This window comes from Argiope bruennichi, chromosome 1, assembly GCF_947563725.1.
Source record: "Argiope bruennichi chromosome 1, qqArgBrue1.1, whole genome shotgun sequence".
Lineage (NCBI taxonomy): Eukaryota > Metazoa > Arthropoda > Arachnida > Araneae > Araneidae > Argiope > Argiope bruennichi.
This window is the reverse complement of record NC_079151.1, coordinates 74,947,706-74,966,555: the sequence shown is the minus strand read 5'-3', so window position 1 is coordinate 74,966,555 and position 18,850 is coordinate 74,947,706. Positions and strand designations below refer to the sequence as shown.

General features: G+C 29.5%; 1 protein-coding gene across 2 annotated transcripts in view; it reads right to left on the bottom strand.

Moving 5' to 3' along the window:
• Positions 1–18,850, bottom strand: part of LOC129966469 (protein unc-80 homolog) — a 94,025-nt gene that overhangs the window by 41,346 nt on the left and 33,829 nt on the right. For both annotated transcript variants that reach the window (XM_056080899.1, XM_056080906.1), the window contains exons 23-29: positions 16,346–16,462; positions 11,417–11,581; positions 8,839–9,035; positions 4,791–4,910; positions 4,633–4,722; positions 1,457–1,714; positions 1,221–1,359 (exon numbers count right to left, since the gene is read on the bottom strand). In XM_056080899.1, coding sequence (XP_055936874.1) covers positions 1,221–1,359; positions 1,457–1,714; positions 4,633–4,722; positions 4,791–4,910; positions 8,839–9,035; positions 11,417–11,581; positions 16,346–16,462 — 1,086 coding nt within the window. The remainder of the gene's footprint in view (positions 1–1,220; positions 1,360–1,456; positions 1,715–4,632; positions 4,723–4,790; positions 4,911–8,838; positions 9,036–11,416; positions 11,582–16,345; positions 16,463–18,850) is intronic.

The window sequence follows — 18,850 nt, the reverse complement described above, 5'->3', positions numbered from 1 at the left end:
TAGCGAAAATAAGTTATATCCGTGTATCTTCTAATACAAAGTTTGATAACTAACTAGAGTTTGATAAAATATCAATGGCATTTGCGGAATTAATGGTCTATAATTAATAGACTTTTTTATTAAACAAAGCGATCACATCTCGGCAGAAAAAAAATAGAAAGATTTCGACTTCGGAACAAAAAGGTTAAAGGTTCAAAATCAATTTCCATTGAAACTGTGAAAATGGATTCAACACATCCTAAATCTATTGGGTCCAAATGCCAGTTGCTAATGTGGCGCGAAAGTTTAGAGAAGGTACTGTAACATTCCCCGTTTCCCAGTATTGATAAGATATTTACAGCCAGCTGTGCTGTCGCTGTTAATTACTAAACTCCTCGAGATAGCCAGATGGTGCATCTTTTCACCTGGGTGGTTTCGCATCTATTCATTAGCGACTAAAGTGAAAGACCACATGTGGGAATTCCTCGTCCAAGAGATATTGATAGTACCTTCAAAGAGAAAGGGGTGTCCAAACATCTGGATGTTAAATGTTTCTCATTGTGAAAGGACTATGATAACTCCGTGTTCCAGAATAGTCAGTTATGAAAGGTGCATCACTAAAAGGACCTTCCCACGACCGACTGGCGCCGCTGAGGGAGCATATTGCTGAACCCCGATTGGCTGAACGAGAGCTCAAATGACCAATGTAAATTAAGAGGCGGGGATTGTTGCCGAAATAAAGTGCGGATTCTTTTTTTTTTTTTTTTTTTAGGGAGAGGAGAAGAAACGAATTGCAGGCAGACTGTTGGACTACGCCCACGAATTCGGAGTCCGAGAACTACCCCTGGAGTGGTCGTGTTGACTAACAACCTGTTAGTTCCCTGTGGTGTCGTTTCTCAGTATTGATGGAGAACTGAGTTTCAAGATGAACCTTCGACTGCTGTGTCTCCTACTACAGGTGTAAATAACTATTTATTCAACCAAGATTAGAACAAGTTGTTCTTTTGTATTTATAGGGCTCTAAAATAAAGAATTGTCTGGAAATTCTGCTTTGATCAGTCTAGATTAAGACATTACAGTACGGAACAGTTGTCGTCCTTGTCATATGAAGGATTCAAAATTAAAATTTAAAAATAACCTTAATGTTGCTTCTTAGTAGGACTTAAATATAATTAAGATAAACTCAATCCAATCGACTCAAATAATTGAAGTTCCATAATACATTTTAGAATAATACTAACCTGCTGATGCCGTTAATTGATAATCCCATTCCAAAAGCAATCCCCATGAAACTGAGAGTATTTCATTGAAAAGCTCTTCTGGCATAACAACAGCACCTTTTATTACTGTGGAAATACTACAGTGAAAAAGACTTTTTACCTACAAAGGATAAAATAATAATAAATGCTTTATGATCAAATGCATTTAGCAAGGTTTTACTTCCATAATCTGCAACAATTTAAATATTAAAACTAACCTGAGATTTAATATATTTTAACACAGGTAACTCATCCTTAAATTTTTCCTTATCTTTCTTGCTTCCAGGAGGCTGTGTTGTTTTGCCTTCTGTATCTTTAATGTGAACACCCGATTCAATGTCATGAGCTAAAAAGGTTGTGCTGCTATGAAGAGATCTAAATGCTGCGAGATGAGGAACATCACTTGGCCGTTCTAATTTATCAATGTGAGCCACGCTAGCTTTCCTTCGAAGTGGAGAACTGGGAGCTGTTATTATCTAAAAAAATTACTATCATCAATTTAATTTCCTACATTTGGTAAATTTTAAAGCAATTATTTGAAATTTGTCAAATTAATTAGTCCAACTCCCATCTATTTCATTATATTTATTTAGTAACTGCAGTCTTTATAACACATAAAGAATCTATTTAAATAATATTGCATACAACCATGGATACCACAGAGTCATGAGTCATAATAAATCAAATATGTATAAAGTTTCATAATGGTCATTGAAATATTAATTAAATTAAAAATGTGCCGAAATGCTAAACTAAACAAACAAACTTATTGTTACAATTTTTTTTTCTTCTACAAATACCGTCAATCGATCATAATAACGCAACGCATTTAATCGCTATAGTTCAGCAGCTTGCTTGCTGCCTAATCCTCCAGTTTCTTTACTTGTCGGCGACTCCGACTCCTCTCACACACAACTTCAGAGTGCCCGTCTTTTATAGTTCTGGGAGGCGGGGCTAGAATCTTCAGACCAATCAAGGTGTATCTGAGTATATCTTGGTTCCTACTGGATGGATCGTGAAACTTCTCGAACTTTCACGTATGATCCATTTAGTCGCCAAATTGGTCGCCAAGCTCTCAGGTCATTGACGCCGCTCAGCACAGATCTTACAACGGTCCTTCTCACGATGACACTATTCGTGCCGGGTAGCAAAATTACAGATTTGTAATATTGCTCCCCTCTTTAAAGACTGACGTCCCGGCAGTCCCACTTCAATCCAAAAGCTGGCGTAGGCTTTCGAACGATGTGATGATGTTAATGCGTTTGGCGAGTTCCACACTTTCGCACATCATTCACTAATTTGGCGGCGACGAAAGATCCATCCAAACCTTCTCAATGCTTTTGACTCGGACCTCTTCGTCGTTTCGGATTGTACACCCAGACTTCATTTCTCTTCTTAAAATGCAGGGTGTCCCATGGAGCCAAACATCACATCGTAGCTGAGCTCTCCGGAACGAATTTTAGCCAGGTTGGTCCGTTTTTCATTTTGAACTTTTTCCGTCGAGTTAACCGAATATAAGGATTGTCCAACAGTGCCTTCCGGAGACTTCTTGACAACCAGGGATTCGCCTTCGTCGGCAGAGCTTTCATTGGAATACTGATTCCCCGCTCATCCTCATCACTCGAGAATTGTCCGCAGCTCTCCACGCAGGATCTTTTGAAGAGGACATCTGCCTTTGCGGGAAGGGTTCCTCGGCGATGAAATAACTGATCCGGATGCACAGAAGATTCGTTGGCTCCTTTTTGCATCGCACTCCCATGCAAATCCACCGCAAGGTTGAATTCTTTAAGGAGATCGAGGCCGAGACTACAGGGATCAGCGATTCCAGCCACGTAATCTTCATGCATATCACTACGCAAGGAGATGTTAAGAGGCTTGCAGAGAGGTTGTCCCTTTAACCTTTGGGACGAATCCAATCCAAACAGGGTCACATCAACTCTTGCATTCATAGGCATCGAGCACGGGTCGCCATCAACAGACCCGTCCGAAGATAGTCCATCTTCCCCATCCCCAAGCGCCTGCACTTTCGATTTTTACTTCAGGGGACTCATTTGGAGAAGACTATTTCAGCTCCGCAATTATTTGACATTCTCCCTGTTCGTGCCTCTCTTTATTAAACTTTTGTTCATCCTCAGGATCGCTAAGCTTCTTTTCGGTGACACAGGTCGCCATTCCATTTTCAGCCTTTTCTTCTCCAACTTGGCTCTCACCATTTCCCTCAATTTCTTCTGTCATATCTTGGACGTCTTCGATTTTATTAACTTGATCTTCTAAAGTTTCTTTCATTGACGAAAAGTCTTTATTCAATTCACTCTTTATTTCTTCATATCCGGCTTTCAATTCCTCTTGTCCTTTCTTCATATTTGCCATCATGGCAAGTAACTCTGCGAATTTTTCATCTATTCCTCTGTTTCAAGGCATACACAGGAAAGTCCAACTAATCCCATTTCTGACACCAAATGTTACAAAAAATTTTTCTTCTACAAATTCCGTCAATCAATCATAATAACGTAACGCATTTAATCGCTGTAGTTCAGCAGCTTGCTTGCTGTCTAATCCTCCAGTTTCTTTACTTGTCGGCGACTCCGACTCCTCTCACATACAACTTCTGACGATCCACACAACTTCAGAGTGCCAGTCTTTTATAGTTCCGGGAAGCGGGGCTAGAATCTTCAGACCAATCAAGGTGTATCTGAGTATATCTTGGTTCCTACTGGATGGATCGTGAAACTTCTCGAACTTTCACGTATGATCCATTTAGTCGTCAAACTCGCCAAATTCGTCGCCAAGCTCTCAGGTCATTGACGCGGCAGCCGCTCAGCACTCATCTTACAACGGTCTTTCTCACGATGACACTGTTCGTGCCGGGTAGCAAAATTATTTTATGTAACATTATTTTAGAAAGAAGACTCATAATCTATGATACTTAGGGAAGGAGCACAAAAAGCTTAAATCTCGCATAGTTCCATCACATAGCAATTGGTAAAAATAATAATAATAATAATAATAACAAATAAATAATAAATTACTGAATTGTAACTTTCTTTTCAAATTTAACTTTATTTTTAGCACATATTTAACATTGTATGCAAGCACATACATAGAAGACAATCCATTATAAAATAAAAAAGGAAAATAAATAAATTTATCAATTTAAACATTAATATCGTACCAAATTTTGCAAAAGATAAATAAGGTATTAAAGAGAAAAACATTTTATCTTTAATTGGAAATCATAATATATGGCAGGAGTGTACAAATTTAGTAGAGAAGAATGTAAAAATACAGTTGCTTATTTTATTATTAAAAGATATAGCAAAATAATACTTAAACATTCATAGAACTAACAGATGGCCAAATTTATCAAATTTAAACAACTATTTGAGATCTTTACCTTTTTTATCTTCTTTTCTTTCTTAAGTTCACTTTTATCTTCTTCCTGCTTTTCAGCATCTAACATCATTCCAAAAGAATCACCATAAACCTATAAAAGAATTTTTTTAAAAATTGATACAAAAATATAAAGTGACCACATTATAACAAAATATTTACCTTTCGTACAGCATTAACTAAACGATTGCAAGATCGCATCTGCCTTCGGTAACAGTTTGTAGGACAGAAGTATTGATGTGAACATTCATAATTTAAATTCTTCAGGATTTTAACCATGACCTATATTAAAATGAAATACAAGCAAATAGTTAGTAATAATGAAGGTTACTGAAAGTGAAATAAAACACTAACAAAAAATGAAAAATCTCCATTTCATAGATAAATCAATAAAATTCAACTAAAAGATTTCTGAAGCACTGTTTTATAATTACTCCTTATGATTATATTATCAGTATACAGCTAAAAGTTACCATGACAATAGAAAAATGAATTAATTTGTTCTTGTTTTAATATGTTATTACTGCAACCAATTTTTTTTTTTTTTTTTTTTGTATGTTAGTATGTGTACAACACATATGATAAATTGGTGGTATACTGATGTGCAAGATTTTTCTTGTGACAAAAATGATATTTTAAAACAAAAAGAATACACTTGTCTTTACTTTGAACTCATCTTTACTTTTGTCTTGGTAATTTTTAGTTATATACTGATATTGCAGTTCCGGAAATCAAAAGTTTGTATGATATTAATTTTTATTAATAATCTATCTCAGAAACCAAAATTTAAAATTCTATCTTAAATTTAAAAAAAAAAGATTCTAAGATGAAAATATTTAATTATTTATTTTTTTAGTAAAATATCAAATCTTAGAATTCTTAAAAGTCTTAAATACTAAATTCTTTCACCAAAGTTAAGTAAAATATAGTTCTTTGAAAAAGGAGGAGAAAATAAATTAAAAATAAAGGCTCTTGAGATTAATGTTGTCAACACAAAAAGACAAAAACAAATATTTTCATGATGATTAATTCATAATTGTGATTGTGAAGCATAAAGTTTTTAAATAATATTCTTTTTAATTGAACATTGGAAAATTAAATTGTGCACAAAATCTACAAATATGATCAAAGAGCTACAGATCTATATCAGATATGATCAAAGAGCTTAGAAAACAATGAAAGAACATTGAAAAATCTTTAAAAAAATTAATAAAAGAAAAGTATTCAATAAAACTAATAACAACAAATAAAATTTTAGAATGATAAGATACAACTTATCTCGATAGAATTTGGTATAATAATAGATTTTATGGAGCTTTTCTTTAAAACAAATTTTAATTTACAGCTTTATTTTAAAGAACTTTAATTGAAACCATTTTGCCACAACCTCACAAATGTCAAGTCTTACTCTGCCTTTTAAAGAAAAGAGCATCATTAATTCATCCAAATGCTCATAGTTTATGTTCATTTGAATGTGGTAGAAAACCAACTTCAGTGTTTTTAATTATCTCTTACAGAATTCAAAAAATAAAGTCGATGTATGAAAGTTGAAGGTGGAACAATTTATAATATAATAAATTTTTGAATTAACTACAAAAAATGTAAACTTCTTTTCATTGAATTTAGTACCGTTTTTATTTCAATATATAAACATTCTTATTCTCCCGAAAAAATTTCTGAAATGAGCTTTTGCATTGATTTTACCAATTCAATTATAAAAATAATTATCTTTGCTGAAAATGGGAAATTTTTCTAAGGATTAAATGCTGAAGATTTAGAATAAAATTGCTTGAATCATAATATTTAATTAATCAATAACTATTTTGACGACACACTTACATATGCATTTTATAAATGCACTAAGTGTAAAGAAGTAATAAAATTTTTACGAGAAAAGAAGAATGTTTCACAGAGTATAAAAACAGCATCTTTAATGCAATATAGCTATCAATAGATTTTACAGATATGAAAAATGAAGATAAAAAGAGAGAGAGAAAAAAAGTTTTGAAACTTAATAAAAGTGAACTTCTAAACACTGAATTTTTGTTCTCACTAATCGATTATAAAATATTCAATGATCTGTCAAATGAATTAACGAGTTTAAAAAATCTCTTAGGTTATTATAGGCTCAATGTATGGATATATTTAAATAATAAACGCAATTCAAAAATGAATAAATGTTTTAATTTTCATATTGAATTAACTAAAATATGTTTGAACTTTAAACAACATTTTGAGATAATTTTAATACGGAATTCAAGGGCCATTCCAGAGAAAAAACATCGTATTATCGACAAAATTGATTTAGTAATTTTCCAGTTAGTTAAGTATCACTGTTAAAATAATCCTTTGAATAATTTATAGGAAATGAAAAATATTTAGTCAATGTTTAAGAATCCAAGGAAAATAGACCGAGGGCCTTCTTGTCTTTACATATTTAAATAATTATTTTTCATTACGATTAAACCAAGACTGACATACCTTGAATGGAATGTTCCACCTTCTTTATATTTTTTACAAGTTTAACATTTTCCTTATGTCTGCAATTAGTACTGAATCTATGAAACCAGGCCATTTCTGTTATTTCTGAACTAATTGACACAAAAAATCGTCGGTCTTTTTAATTTTGGTGCCTTCAATTAGTGCATATACAATTCGAAATAATAATAAGAATGGTATTTGTTTACTAAAAATTACGCATGATGTATTTAAAATTTTTTAATCGATTTTTCTAAAATCGTTTTTTTCCTCATCCAGATTAGGAATTTTTGTGCAATTGTTTTGTATTTAAATATCTGTTTTTAGCCCCACTATTGTTTGCCGTCTAATCGCATTGATTATGTGATCAGATATATGCCAGCTCTAGTGAATAGATAGATACTTAAAACAGTAACACGAATTATCTGCTTATCTATTAAAAATAACATGCTTTTGAATTTACAATTGTTATTTGTGATTATGAATATTGCAAATTCATAATCACCAATATGAGCATGAAACAGAACGAGAACAGATGCATATTAAACACAGTTTTGACACTTTAGCAAAGTAAAATAAAACAAATAAAAATTAAAAAAAACCCCTTTAGATAATTAATTTATTTCAACCAAATTTCAACACAAAATTTACTAAAATTTAGATTTAAGAAAAAAATTAAAATTTTTTACATTGCAATCATATTTTTCATGTAAACGATGGATAGAATAAAACATTTTCGATTTTCTCTTCAAATGCTACTGACTAATGACCAAAATGTTACACCCCAAGAAAAAAATAAAACTAGGGGTGGGACTGCATCTTCTCTTGGCCACGTCTATGGTTATATTTCAAATCAAATTACCCTTTTATTTGAGTCTCTACTTTTATTTGAGTTCATCATCCTTGTCTTTCATAACAAATTTTATTTTATCCATTTTACATACTATGTTTAAACTTTTTTCAAAAATTTCTTTTTCTTTTCAAAAGCGAAGTTACTTATGATATTCCACATTATTCTCTACATACCATAGTTCTTTTTAAATCTTTAATAGCTTCTAACTCTTTTAAAATCGAAAAGTCTTAAACATATTTTCACACATTAATCTACTAATAATTTTAATAGAAATATTTGTACCAATTCCACTAGTTTACAAAGAGACTTTCGATGACCTAATAAAGATTTTATTTTTAATAAATTGATGACTCGCATGGGAAAAATAAAAATTCTTTCTCGTTTTAGTTTAGCTATATTAACGTCCCGTTTAAGGCAACACTAGGGCTATCTTGGGACGGATGTCGTAATTTGAATCGCGGTCAGGTGGCAAGGACGACACCTGAGCTGGCATCCCCTCTGCAAACTTCCACACCACATCAGCGGGAGGGTGTTTGGCCCCGAAGGATTTGGCGTGCACCAGACATGCTTACACGATGGTTCTTTGGTGGAATCGGGTCTCGAACCTCAAGCGCTTAGATTCCGAAGCCGAGACCTTACCACCAGGCCACGGCGTCCCAAATTCTTTCTGGTGAATGCGACATTAAATAAATTGAGAAAATAGCAATTCTAATAATTTTATTTTTAACTGAAATTTACTTTTTACAATTTAATAGAGTTAACAAGAATCTTATAACATTATTGAGTTTACAAAATTCACAAATATGAAAAAAATCAAAATATTAATAATATATTTCGACCTTTATAGATGAAAATTAGAAGAATGAATTAAAACTTCACCTTTAACCAAGGAAAATTTTTGGTTAACATTCCATCATCGCTTTCTGTGACTTCTGGTGGACTCTCAGGAGCTAAGTCATCACTAAGAACACCTGGTGACTCTTCCCCAGATAAATCAACTTTATCACTCGTGTCACTTCGGTCTGATACAGCACTTACTTTCCGTTTTGAACGGATACTGTCTGATCTTTGTAACACTAAAGAATAAAGAATGCTGCTGAGCGCTATACTTTAAGTGATGAAGTTTAAAAAAAAATCACATCAAGAAAGAAAACCATTTTTTTGATTATAACAAATTGCAATTATCACAAAAATCGCGAATAATAATAATAAAAAAAAATCTTGAATTTATATGAAAAATTAAATTTTACTTTAAAAATTATCTTTAATCAAATTTTCAGTTTTATATTTATGTTACAAACAATATTATATTTTTGTTACAAACAATTTCGCAGTGTCAACAATGTTGCCCCTTTTTAAAACTTTTCTGGCACCAGGAAAAAATAAACATCTAAATTGGCCCAAATGCACATCTAAATTTGTATAATTAAAAAAAAAAAATTACAACTAAAATCTAAATTGCTTGAGCATTAGAAATTCATAATTTTTTAAAGGAAAAAATAAATAAACTTAAAAAGTAGCTACTTCTGTTATGGAGGTTACAATTCATGATTTATTTATGATTGATTGGTTGGCTATATTATAAAAAATGGCATAAAAGCCAAATTGTATCATATTACACTAAACATTTGGTTATTTTAGCAATATATTTTTGGGCTTTCAGGATTAAAATTCAGATTCCTTAATTTCCACTTCAATAATTTCCTTTTTGAGCTAATACATATGAACTTTAAAAAAAAATTGTAATAGTCTTCCCATCATACATTGTTTCTTATGTCAATGATCAATTTTTTTTTATGTCAGTATAATATGTCCATGACAAAATTATTGGCAATGGAACAAAATGTAGGAAATTTGAATGTAAAGCCTAACGGTATATAAGGAATTGAATGGCATATTCTGTTTTAAATGATGTAGCAACTTAGAGAAATAAAATACTTTGATTCCAAGAGATACCCACCAATATATAAACTAACAAAGCATACATACATCTGAATGATTTTGTAATTTCTCGAAGACTTTCATTACATTATTACATTTCCATTACTTAATTACATCATATTTTCCCCCCAACAGATATCATGTCTTGAACCAGTCATAAAAATACATTTTCCATATCTAAAGTTTCTATCTAAAAATCTATTTCCCAAATTTAAACCAAGTTTTCAAATGATATCAATTCTAGGATTTTAAATCAATGATGTATTCGTACTTTTTAAGCATTGTCATTTTTTAAGAATATCTTTTTACTTTTATATTATAAGTAATGACAGAATTTGGTATCTGCTCTTTAGCAATGTTTGCTGCCAGTACTGAGGATATTTATTTTATCTTTTAATATCATTTGAACATTTATTGACCAATTAAAAGATTAGCTGAAATGACAATGAAATTTTCACAGCTTTTTTTTTTATTTAATTCTGTCACATTTCCATTAAATTTCAAAATCTTATAATAAATGAGTACTACTAACACATTGACAGTGACTAAAGTAATATCAAGAGCTTTTAATTGGATTATTTTTTTTGGATATATTTTTGAGAATTAACTGTGATTATCAAATCAGAAACCAAGTATTTTTTTTATTGACATCATTTCACCAACATCCCTAGTTATTGCCTTATGGACCAAACTAACAGCTTTTAAAAAGGGGCAATTTTTAAACCTCTGTATCATTTAGGGAAGAACTATTTCTTAATGCAACAGTAACCATATTTTTAATGTAAAGCGTAAGAAGTAGACCCAGTTATTTTGTTCAATAGTGTAAGTCTTCAATTCAGATGTCTAACTTAAGGATGTTACCTTCTACTGAACATAACAAATGATTGCATAATAGCATTAAGGACTATACACACATAGTCAGTTATGGGAATAGCAACACCTTGAGATCAAATACAAGATGATCATGTTGTTTTTCATCCAACCAAATAAATCGCCAAATTATGAGATAATATACTGGGACTAAATTGAACAATCAATCTGAAGCAAGAACCAAAGCAAAGAAGATTCAAAAGATTTTCATTTCCTATTTTCTATGGTTACTGCTCGCATGAAACAGACATGCTATATAGTTTTATAAAGGAAATAGATGTATGCAAGGTGAAAGGACTTTTTTTTCTTTCTTTTTTAAAGGATAGAGCCTTGTTTACAATCAGGGCAGGTGGGGGAAAAGAGAAAGTAGAAAAAGAGAGAAGAAAAAATTAGAAAGGAGATCAAATCACTAAGGAATTTCATTTGCAAACTGGAGGCAAGTACAAATATCAAACATTTTATGCTCAAACAAATTAAAATTGTTTATTTTGAATACTGAACCATGTAATTTTTTATAAACAACTTCAAAAAAAAATCTTGTTTAAATATTTTTTATTTATTTAGTCATTCATTTTAACTGTCTTCTTTAAGTGAAAGGAGAAACCGAACTTATATACCGAGAAAAATATCACAATAATAATCATACTTGCAGCTATATCCTCTTCATCTTCGGCAAATGTGGAAGAGCGAGCACGATTACGTCTCTCACTCGGTTTCTTCAGTTTTAGACTTCTTCTCTTGAAGCTGGAACTATTACCAGCAGATGAGCCCAGTCCTCTCCTTAATAAACGTGGTCTTCCCAACCTTCTACCTACAAAAAACGCATGCAACAGGAAAAGGAATTAATCAAAATACTTCTGGTTTAGCATGTTCAGAATTTTTTAATTTGATGATATCTGGCAGTACTTTTGATTAAGTTTTGGTGGTTATATGATCACGTTGCTAACTTATTTGGAAATTATATGTAATATCTGAGGGGATATCAATAAATAATGCTAATCATTTTGAATGCAAAAATAAAAGATGCAATGCATAGCAATATGGCACTGAAATAAAAATATTATCAATTTATTATTTTTTGATAGAATTGCCATTCCTGTTGAGGCATTTGTTCCCATGCTGGATCAGTTTGAAAATCCCTGTCTCACAGAACGCTGACAGCACATTAAAGGTCAATGACACAGTCAAACTTCTATTTATGGGACAGTATCTTCATGTGCTCAAACAAATGAAAATCTGAAGGTGCCAAGTCTGAATTGTATGGTGGCTTTTCTAAAATACTCAGCTGAATCCTAACAATTTTGCACAAATGTAGGTGGGAACAAGGATTTTCAAACAAGTCCAAATGTCTTAACATGAACGAAAGCTATATCGAAAAATAATAAATTGACAATGCTTTCATTTCCGTCTTATATTGCCATGAACTATATTTTTAATTGTTATGTTCAAAATTATATGCATTACATACTAAAACCACCTCTTATAATTTCATTCAAAATGAAAAATAATGAAGCAATATCATTTACCATAAGAAGCTGAAAAAAATAAACTACAAAAAACCCAAATATAAAGGTACAATTTTTAAAAATGTTTCACAAAATATTGATAATATCATAATTACTGTAGCAAGTCACCTTAAGTTGCAAAAGATCCCTAATCTTAGATAAAGTGACTGGTTTTAGTGCAAGTGATATCAGCTAAGTTTATACTATTTAGTAAAACTATGCAATACTTTTTATTCTGGCAGGTTTTCTTCACAAGAAATCATGCACAAGAATTAAAATTTTTAAAAATTCAAAATCTAAAGTTCCTATATCAAATATAAGTTCCGGATAAGGAGAGTGAGAAAAAGGCATTTTTTTTCTGTTAGATCAACAGTAGTTGTCACCATTTATCATAAAGTATAATTTTCTTAATTGATTGCCATTACCAAAATATGACAACATAAGTTAGCTATGAGATTAATTTAAAATAACCTGCAATATTCACGATGTAGCTTAGCAACACACTCTTCCAGATTCTTTATTAAAAAAAATATGTTTAAGCAATCTAAACTGATACATAGTAATGAATATATTCATTAATTTAATTGAAGAAATATATTAAATGGTAAAATATGATTATTGATATAGCTTCTGCAAATATAGGAAAAATCAATTAAAATATTTTTGTTTTAAAGAAACTTAAGCTTGGTATATACATTTAGCTTAAATGCAAAGTAGCTAATATTTTTCTGGGATTTAGCATATTATAAGAACGATTAATTTATCAAAAAAAATTTCTCAGATTATTTTATAGAAGCAGAAAAAAGATTAGAATTCAGTAAAAATTATTTTTTTGTTGAAATGAAAATGAAAATGTATGAGGATTCAGTAGTGCCATAACTAGGATGGGGCAGGCAGGACAAGTGCCCTGAGCAACATTGACGTGAGTGTTCTGGTACAAAAGGCCGTGGTGGCCTAGTGTTAAGGTCTTAGCTTCGAAACTGGATGCGGTTCAAAATTACGAGGTCCACTTCAAAATAGCCCCAGTGTTGCTTTAAAACAGGACATTAATATAACTAAACTAAACTAGCCTAAACCTGACGCAAAATCCATTAAAAAATTAGTAGCATTTAAAGAAAAAGTAGTTTTCTTCAACTCTAACTGCCCAGAACTAAAATAAAACTTCTTAAAAATAAAGATGAAAGAAAAAAAAAGTCATATATTTTGTGTACCAATCATTCCTTTCAATTAGGAAAAAAATTGTATAGTATTTTTAAATAACCAATAGCTTGTTTGGAATTGTTATAAATCAAACAGAATAAGAAAAGCTAAAACAGGAATAAAGTTCATTAATGATGAAATTGCTAGGAACAGATTTTATCTTATTTTTATTCAAAATATAAGCGTTGGACTTGATAATGAATTCTTTGCTGGAATTAACTCTGCCAAATCGATTCAGTTTGAATTTTTTAACAAATTTCGGAACAATGTTTGACAATAAATAATTAATCGTACAACTTTTATACTATTATATATTCTCATTAAACTCCAGGACAGATTTAAATTTCATAAAAATTCGAATTATTTTCATTGTCTGCAGTTTAGTGCCAATGTTTTATATTTAAAAAATGCGGTATTTTAGTTTTGTAGTTCTCGGTTAATTCCGAATTACTGTAAAAATTTATTCAAGTTCTTTTTTTTTTTCATTATTTATTGTAAGAGTAAATACTTTAATCAGCATTCTACTCATTTTTTTTTTTGTATATTCAATTATTGAGGCACTAATAATACTTATACTTAATATACAAGTACTTGAGGTACTTGTATACTAAATTATTTCTGTAAAATTAATTCGATAAAAAAAAGTTTCCGAATTCTTGAGGTATATTTTCTTTCAAAGTAGTATGCCTCAAAGTTTACACTAATTGGATCTTTAATTCAATATTAAAATAAAAACAATAATTGCATAATGGAATCAAATATGGAAGGCTATTTCCTTTCTAAGAGGCATTATTATGATATATCATAAAAATGCTTTAAATTTTTTTAAAATTATTAATTTATTTAAAAATTTGTAATGAAATTTTTTTCAAGAAATGCTTGATATAATTAGAGTTTATACCATTTTTTAAAAATTTAAATGAGGAATCCGTTTGGTTATTCATGTGAAAATTCTGATATAATATAAGCATATAAAACGAATATGCATTCCATTTATCTGATCGAGAGTAGAATGAGTTTGCTGGGAATCAAAGGTACTGATATTTTTGAGAACCCTCTGAAATGATCATATATAATATAAATTTCAATTTGTCAGTCATTACATTCTAACATATAATTTCAACTATTTTCTCACATTTTAACTACATTTTTGTTAGTAATTTCTATATTATTTAATTTTCATAACAGTTTGAATAACTAATATATATTGATCGGATGTTAAGCCTTATTATTTCAATATTTTCATTTATTTATAATAATTTAGGCTTTTCCTTCAATTCTCCTTTTTCAACATAACAGAGTTTTTTAAGGAGTGGGAAGAATATGAAGATTGTAATTTAAAAGAAAAAAAGCCGAGTGTGCTATTTTTTGTATTAGCCATGTGTGCCATTTTATGTAGGTATGCCTCTGTAATGCAGGAAACAATATTTCTATTTCGCTACTCAAAATGCAACCTGAACTGGGAAAGTAGTAAGTGAAATTTCAGAGAAAAATAGAATCCACAAATAGGGAGATCTTATGAAATCAAAATGTTTAGTTTAATTCAGTTATATTAAAATTTCATTTGAAAGCAATACTCAGGCTATTTTGCAATGGATCTCATGATTTTGAACTACTATCAGATGACACCTGAGTTGGCGCGTCCCATCTGCATACTTTCGCACCACACCAACAGAAGAACGTGTACAGCCTGTAATGCCACATTTAATGAGCTCCAAACCCAGGGATGGATCCCACGACGGATTTTTAGTAGAATCGGGTTTTGAACCTGTAACCCTAAAGCTAAAACCTTACCACTACACCAACGCATCCTCAAATTCGAAAAGAGAAATGTAGTTTTCATGTAGTTAAATATTGGTAAATTGATTTTTGATAATTTGGTGACAAGAAAGTGCTTTCCGATCACAGTATCACTTTAATTCAATTTTTTTTAATCTGATCAATAAATAACTAAATTTATAAATATTTATTTCATCCTTCATAGAGAAATTTTTGAAAATTATGGAATTGAAATGAGTGTTTCTATACTGAACTGCAGACAAGAGGCATTACACCATATTATTTGCTGATATAATGGTACCATTGCGCTAATAGAGTTCAAAATAAAAACTGATTCATGCAGTGTTTGCTTAAGCAGTTTCAATGCCTGATTCGAGTTTGTTCTATTAGTTTCACAAAATAAATAATTAAAGCTAAAACGTATAAATAACCCAAGATTATAATACCTCAATTATTGGCTGTAACATAAGGGTTTCCCCCCCCCTTCTTTAAAAAAAAAAGTGAAAATGAATTTAGGTGTGTTTCTAAAAGTAGTTTACTATTATAATCCTTCATGTCATTCCTTATCTCATAATCTCACATAAACCAATAAGTATATACAATGTGAATTTTTAAATATCTTAATGTTAATTTCATGTAACTATTTAACTGGTTACTTTTAAGAGGATTAACTAAATAAAAAGATGTAATCTCAAAATCACAGAAGTAAATAAAAGGAAACAATAAAAAATTACACAATCATGATTGTACTTTCAATTACTAGATAATTTGACCATTTAACAAAAATATGAAGAATTCTTAGATCGATTACCACAGAACTTTTTGGATCAAAATGAAGTTAATAAAATAAATAAATTTGTAAAACAAGAAAAATATCACCATCAAATGAAATTAAATCTTTCTGATGATATAGTTAAATTAAATGAAACCTTTCTTTTGCAAAGAATTCAAATTAATGTACTTTAAAGGGGAAAAAATTAATTTCAAGCAGTTACAGAAAAACAAATCATATAAATATAGTGAAAGAGAAGAGAGAGAGAGAGAGAAAACCTTCAGAATAAGTATTGTAAACCCAGGCAAAAATATCAAACCTTTCTTTTCTTCTTCCTCTTGAATAGTAAGGGTGGTGTTACTACTGTTTTCAGATTCTCCATCTATGTCAAAGGGACGCTCATTTTCTTGAAGAAAGAAACTAATTCTGCGCTCTCCTACAAATTTAAAACATTTAATGAAAATCTGGCAACAAATACAAAAATAAAGTATTTTTAAATATATATGATCTGTTGTTGGAATAAATTATTAAATTATTAAAATGTAGAATCCTAAATTAAAAAATTCTCTACAATCAAACCTCAAAATATGAAATTTTTATATTCTAATAACTGCTCATATGCATATCAAATCAAGGATAAGTTTATCTTTGACACAAAAAACATTTTATCATAAAATTTTTAATATCTACTAAAAGTTAATTTAATTTTGCAATTTATGTAGTTATAAATTCAAGAAATTAGTATCTCTTAAAATAATACACAGTGCAAACAAATAAGAAAAAAATTTTGCTGTATAATATACGATGGAAATCATACTAAAATAGAATTTTATTTTTGAAACAGAATGAACCATGGTTTACAATAAAGAAATAATTTATGTCTTATCACTAAATACCAAAGAATTAAGTTAAAAATCTGGGCTTGTATGCAATTTTCTATAACAGGATTTTATTACGAATATACACTATCTTTTAAATATTTTACTAATTTCAAACTGGATCAATTAACAAGTTAATATTCCCAACATGATTTCTAAAAGTTATTAGTAGATATAAAATATCACAATGCATCAAATATTACTAAATGGATGAGAGTAATTGGTCATTCATTGCACATTAGGAAATGGATCAAAAAAAATTTATTGATTTTTAAAAATCTTATCTCTTACAACTTGAAAGAAAATAATCTCTATTGGTAATAAAGAGGTATATATATGTCTGAGAAATTGCATATCTGATTGTTGGTGCTCAATAAGTCAGGCAGCTTGATATAACTTTTAATTTAGCACAAATTTTAGAGGATAGAAACATGCACTTCAGAGGGTTTTTTTTTTTTTGAAATTTAAATTAATTAAAAATTAAGAGAGATTCTGGTGTTTATCTGCAATAATTAGCAAAAATATTATCGAATAAAAATAATTTCACAATACTTTAAATTTTAAAAAATAATATTTTTAATAATACAATTTAGAATTTTTCAAAAGTTTCGACAATTGTTTAAAATATTTTTTTGCTCAATTTATAACAACACAATTCATTATTGAAATGAAATTCAAATTGTTTACATTATTTCATTAAATAGTTAATGAACTTGATTTTCTTCCATTACATATAAAATCAAAAAGTGAAGTCATAGAATAAGAAAAAAGAAAGAAAAAAATACTTCAAAAGACTGCATTAAAAGGAAAATGGATTAATAAGAAGCTGAAGTTAATACACTTTTCTGGTATCATTAAGGATATAATTTTTTAAACTTTAAAATGGTTTAAAAATCATTTTTGGTAGGTAACATATTTACAAGTCATTATGGGGTACACTAAAATCTTGCTTCATGTTTAATAAATTATATTTTTAAAAAACACTTGGAGGTGCACATTTCTATGCTTCGAAGTGCACACAATTTTTTTCTTGAATTTAGAAATTTTTTAAAAACTATTATTTCTTTAGAGTAATTTTTACTTTCTTATACACAAAGCATAAAAAAATTAATTGAATGCTAATAAAAAACCTTGAATTTATAAATCAAGAAATACGTAAAATTGCATTTATTTCTTTTATTATTATTTTATTTGGTTTAACTAAAGGGGTTCACAGAAACAAAGTTGCATTTAATAAAACTTTATATTAGGAAGACTATAGATATCAGTATGAGTCAGGATGTGTTGTGACAATTATTGCCAACATTTCAAGATATTTAAAGAGAATTTTCAAGAGAAAGGAGAAATTTCAAGATATTAAAGAATTTACTTTATGTTAGCATAAATCTCTGATTACTAAGATATTAAAATAATGCATTTGTGAATCTCAAAAGATTTTGTAATCTACATAATTGAGTACAATAAGTAAGTTAATGTTAAAAATAAATACAATAATTAATTCAATAGAAATAATACAATAATTAATTCAATAGAAATAATACAATAATTAATTTAATAAAAGTAATGTCTAAAAAATATTACACAGAAGATATCTATCCATGCAGCATTCCAAATAAAGAATTATTGCAAAAGCAAAAATTAAACAGCAAACAAAATAAAAATCAGTGAACTACAAAAATTGAAAGTTTATCTTGTTTAGTTTTTTTTTTTTGTCCAAGCTAAAAAAAAAAAAAAAAAAAAAAAAAAAAGAATATAGAATTGCGAATATATTATATTTGTCCTGAATGTGTCAACCCTATTCCTCTACAAACAATAATTAACAATAATACCTTCCGAAAAAAATCCCACTGAAAATTTCTATCCATGCAGTAATCCAGAAAAAAATACAGAAATCAAACACTATGCATACTAAGTGTTTATTTTGTTTAATTTGCTGTGAAAAGAAA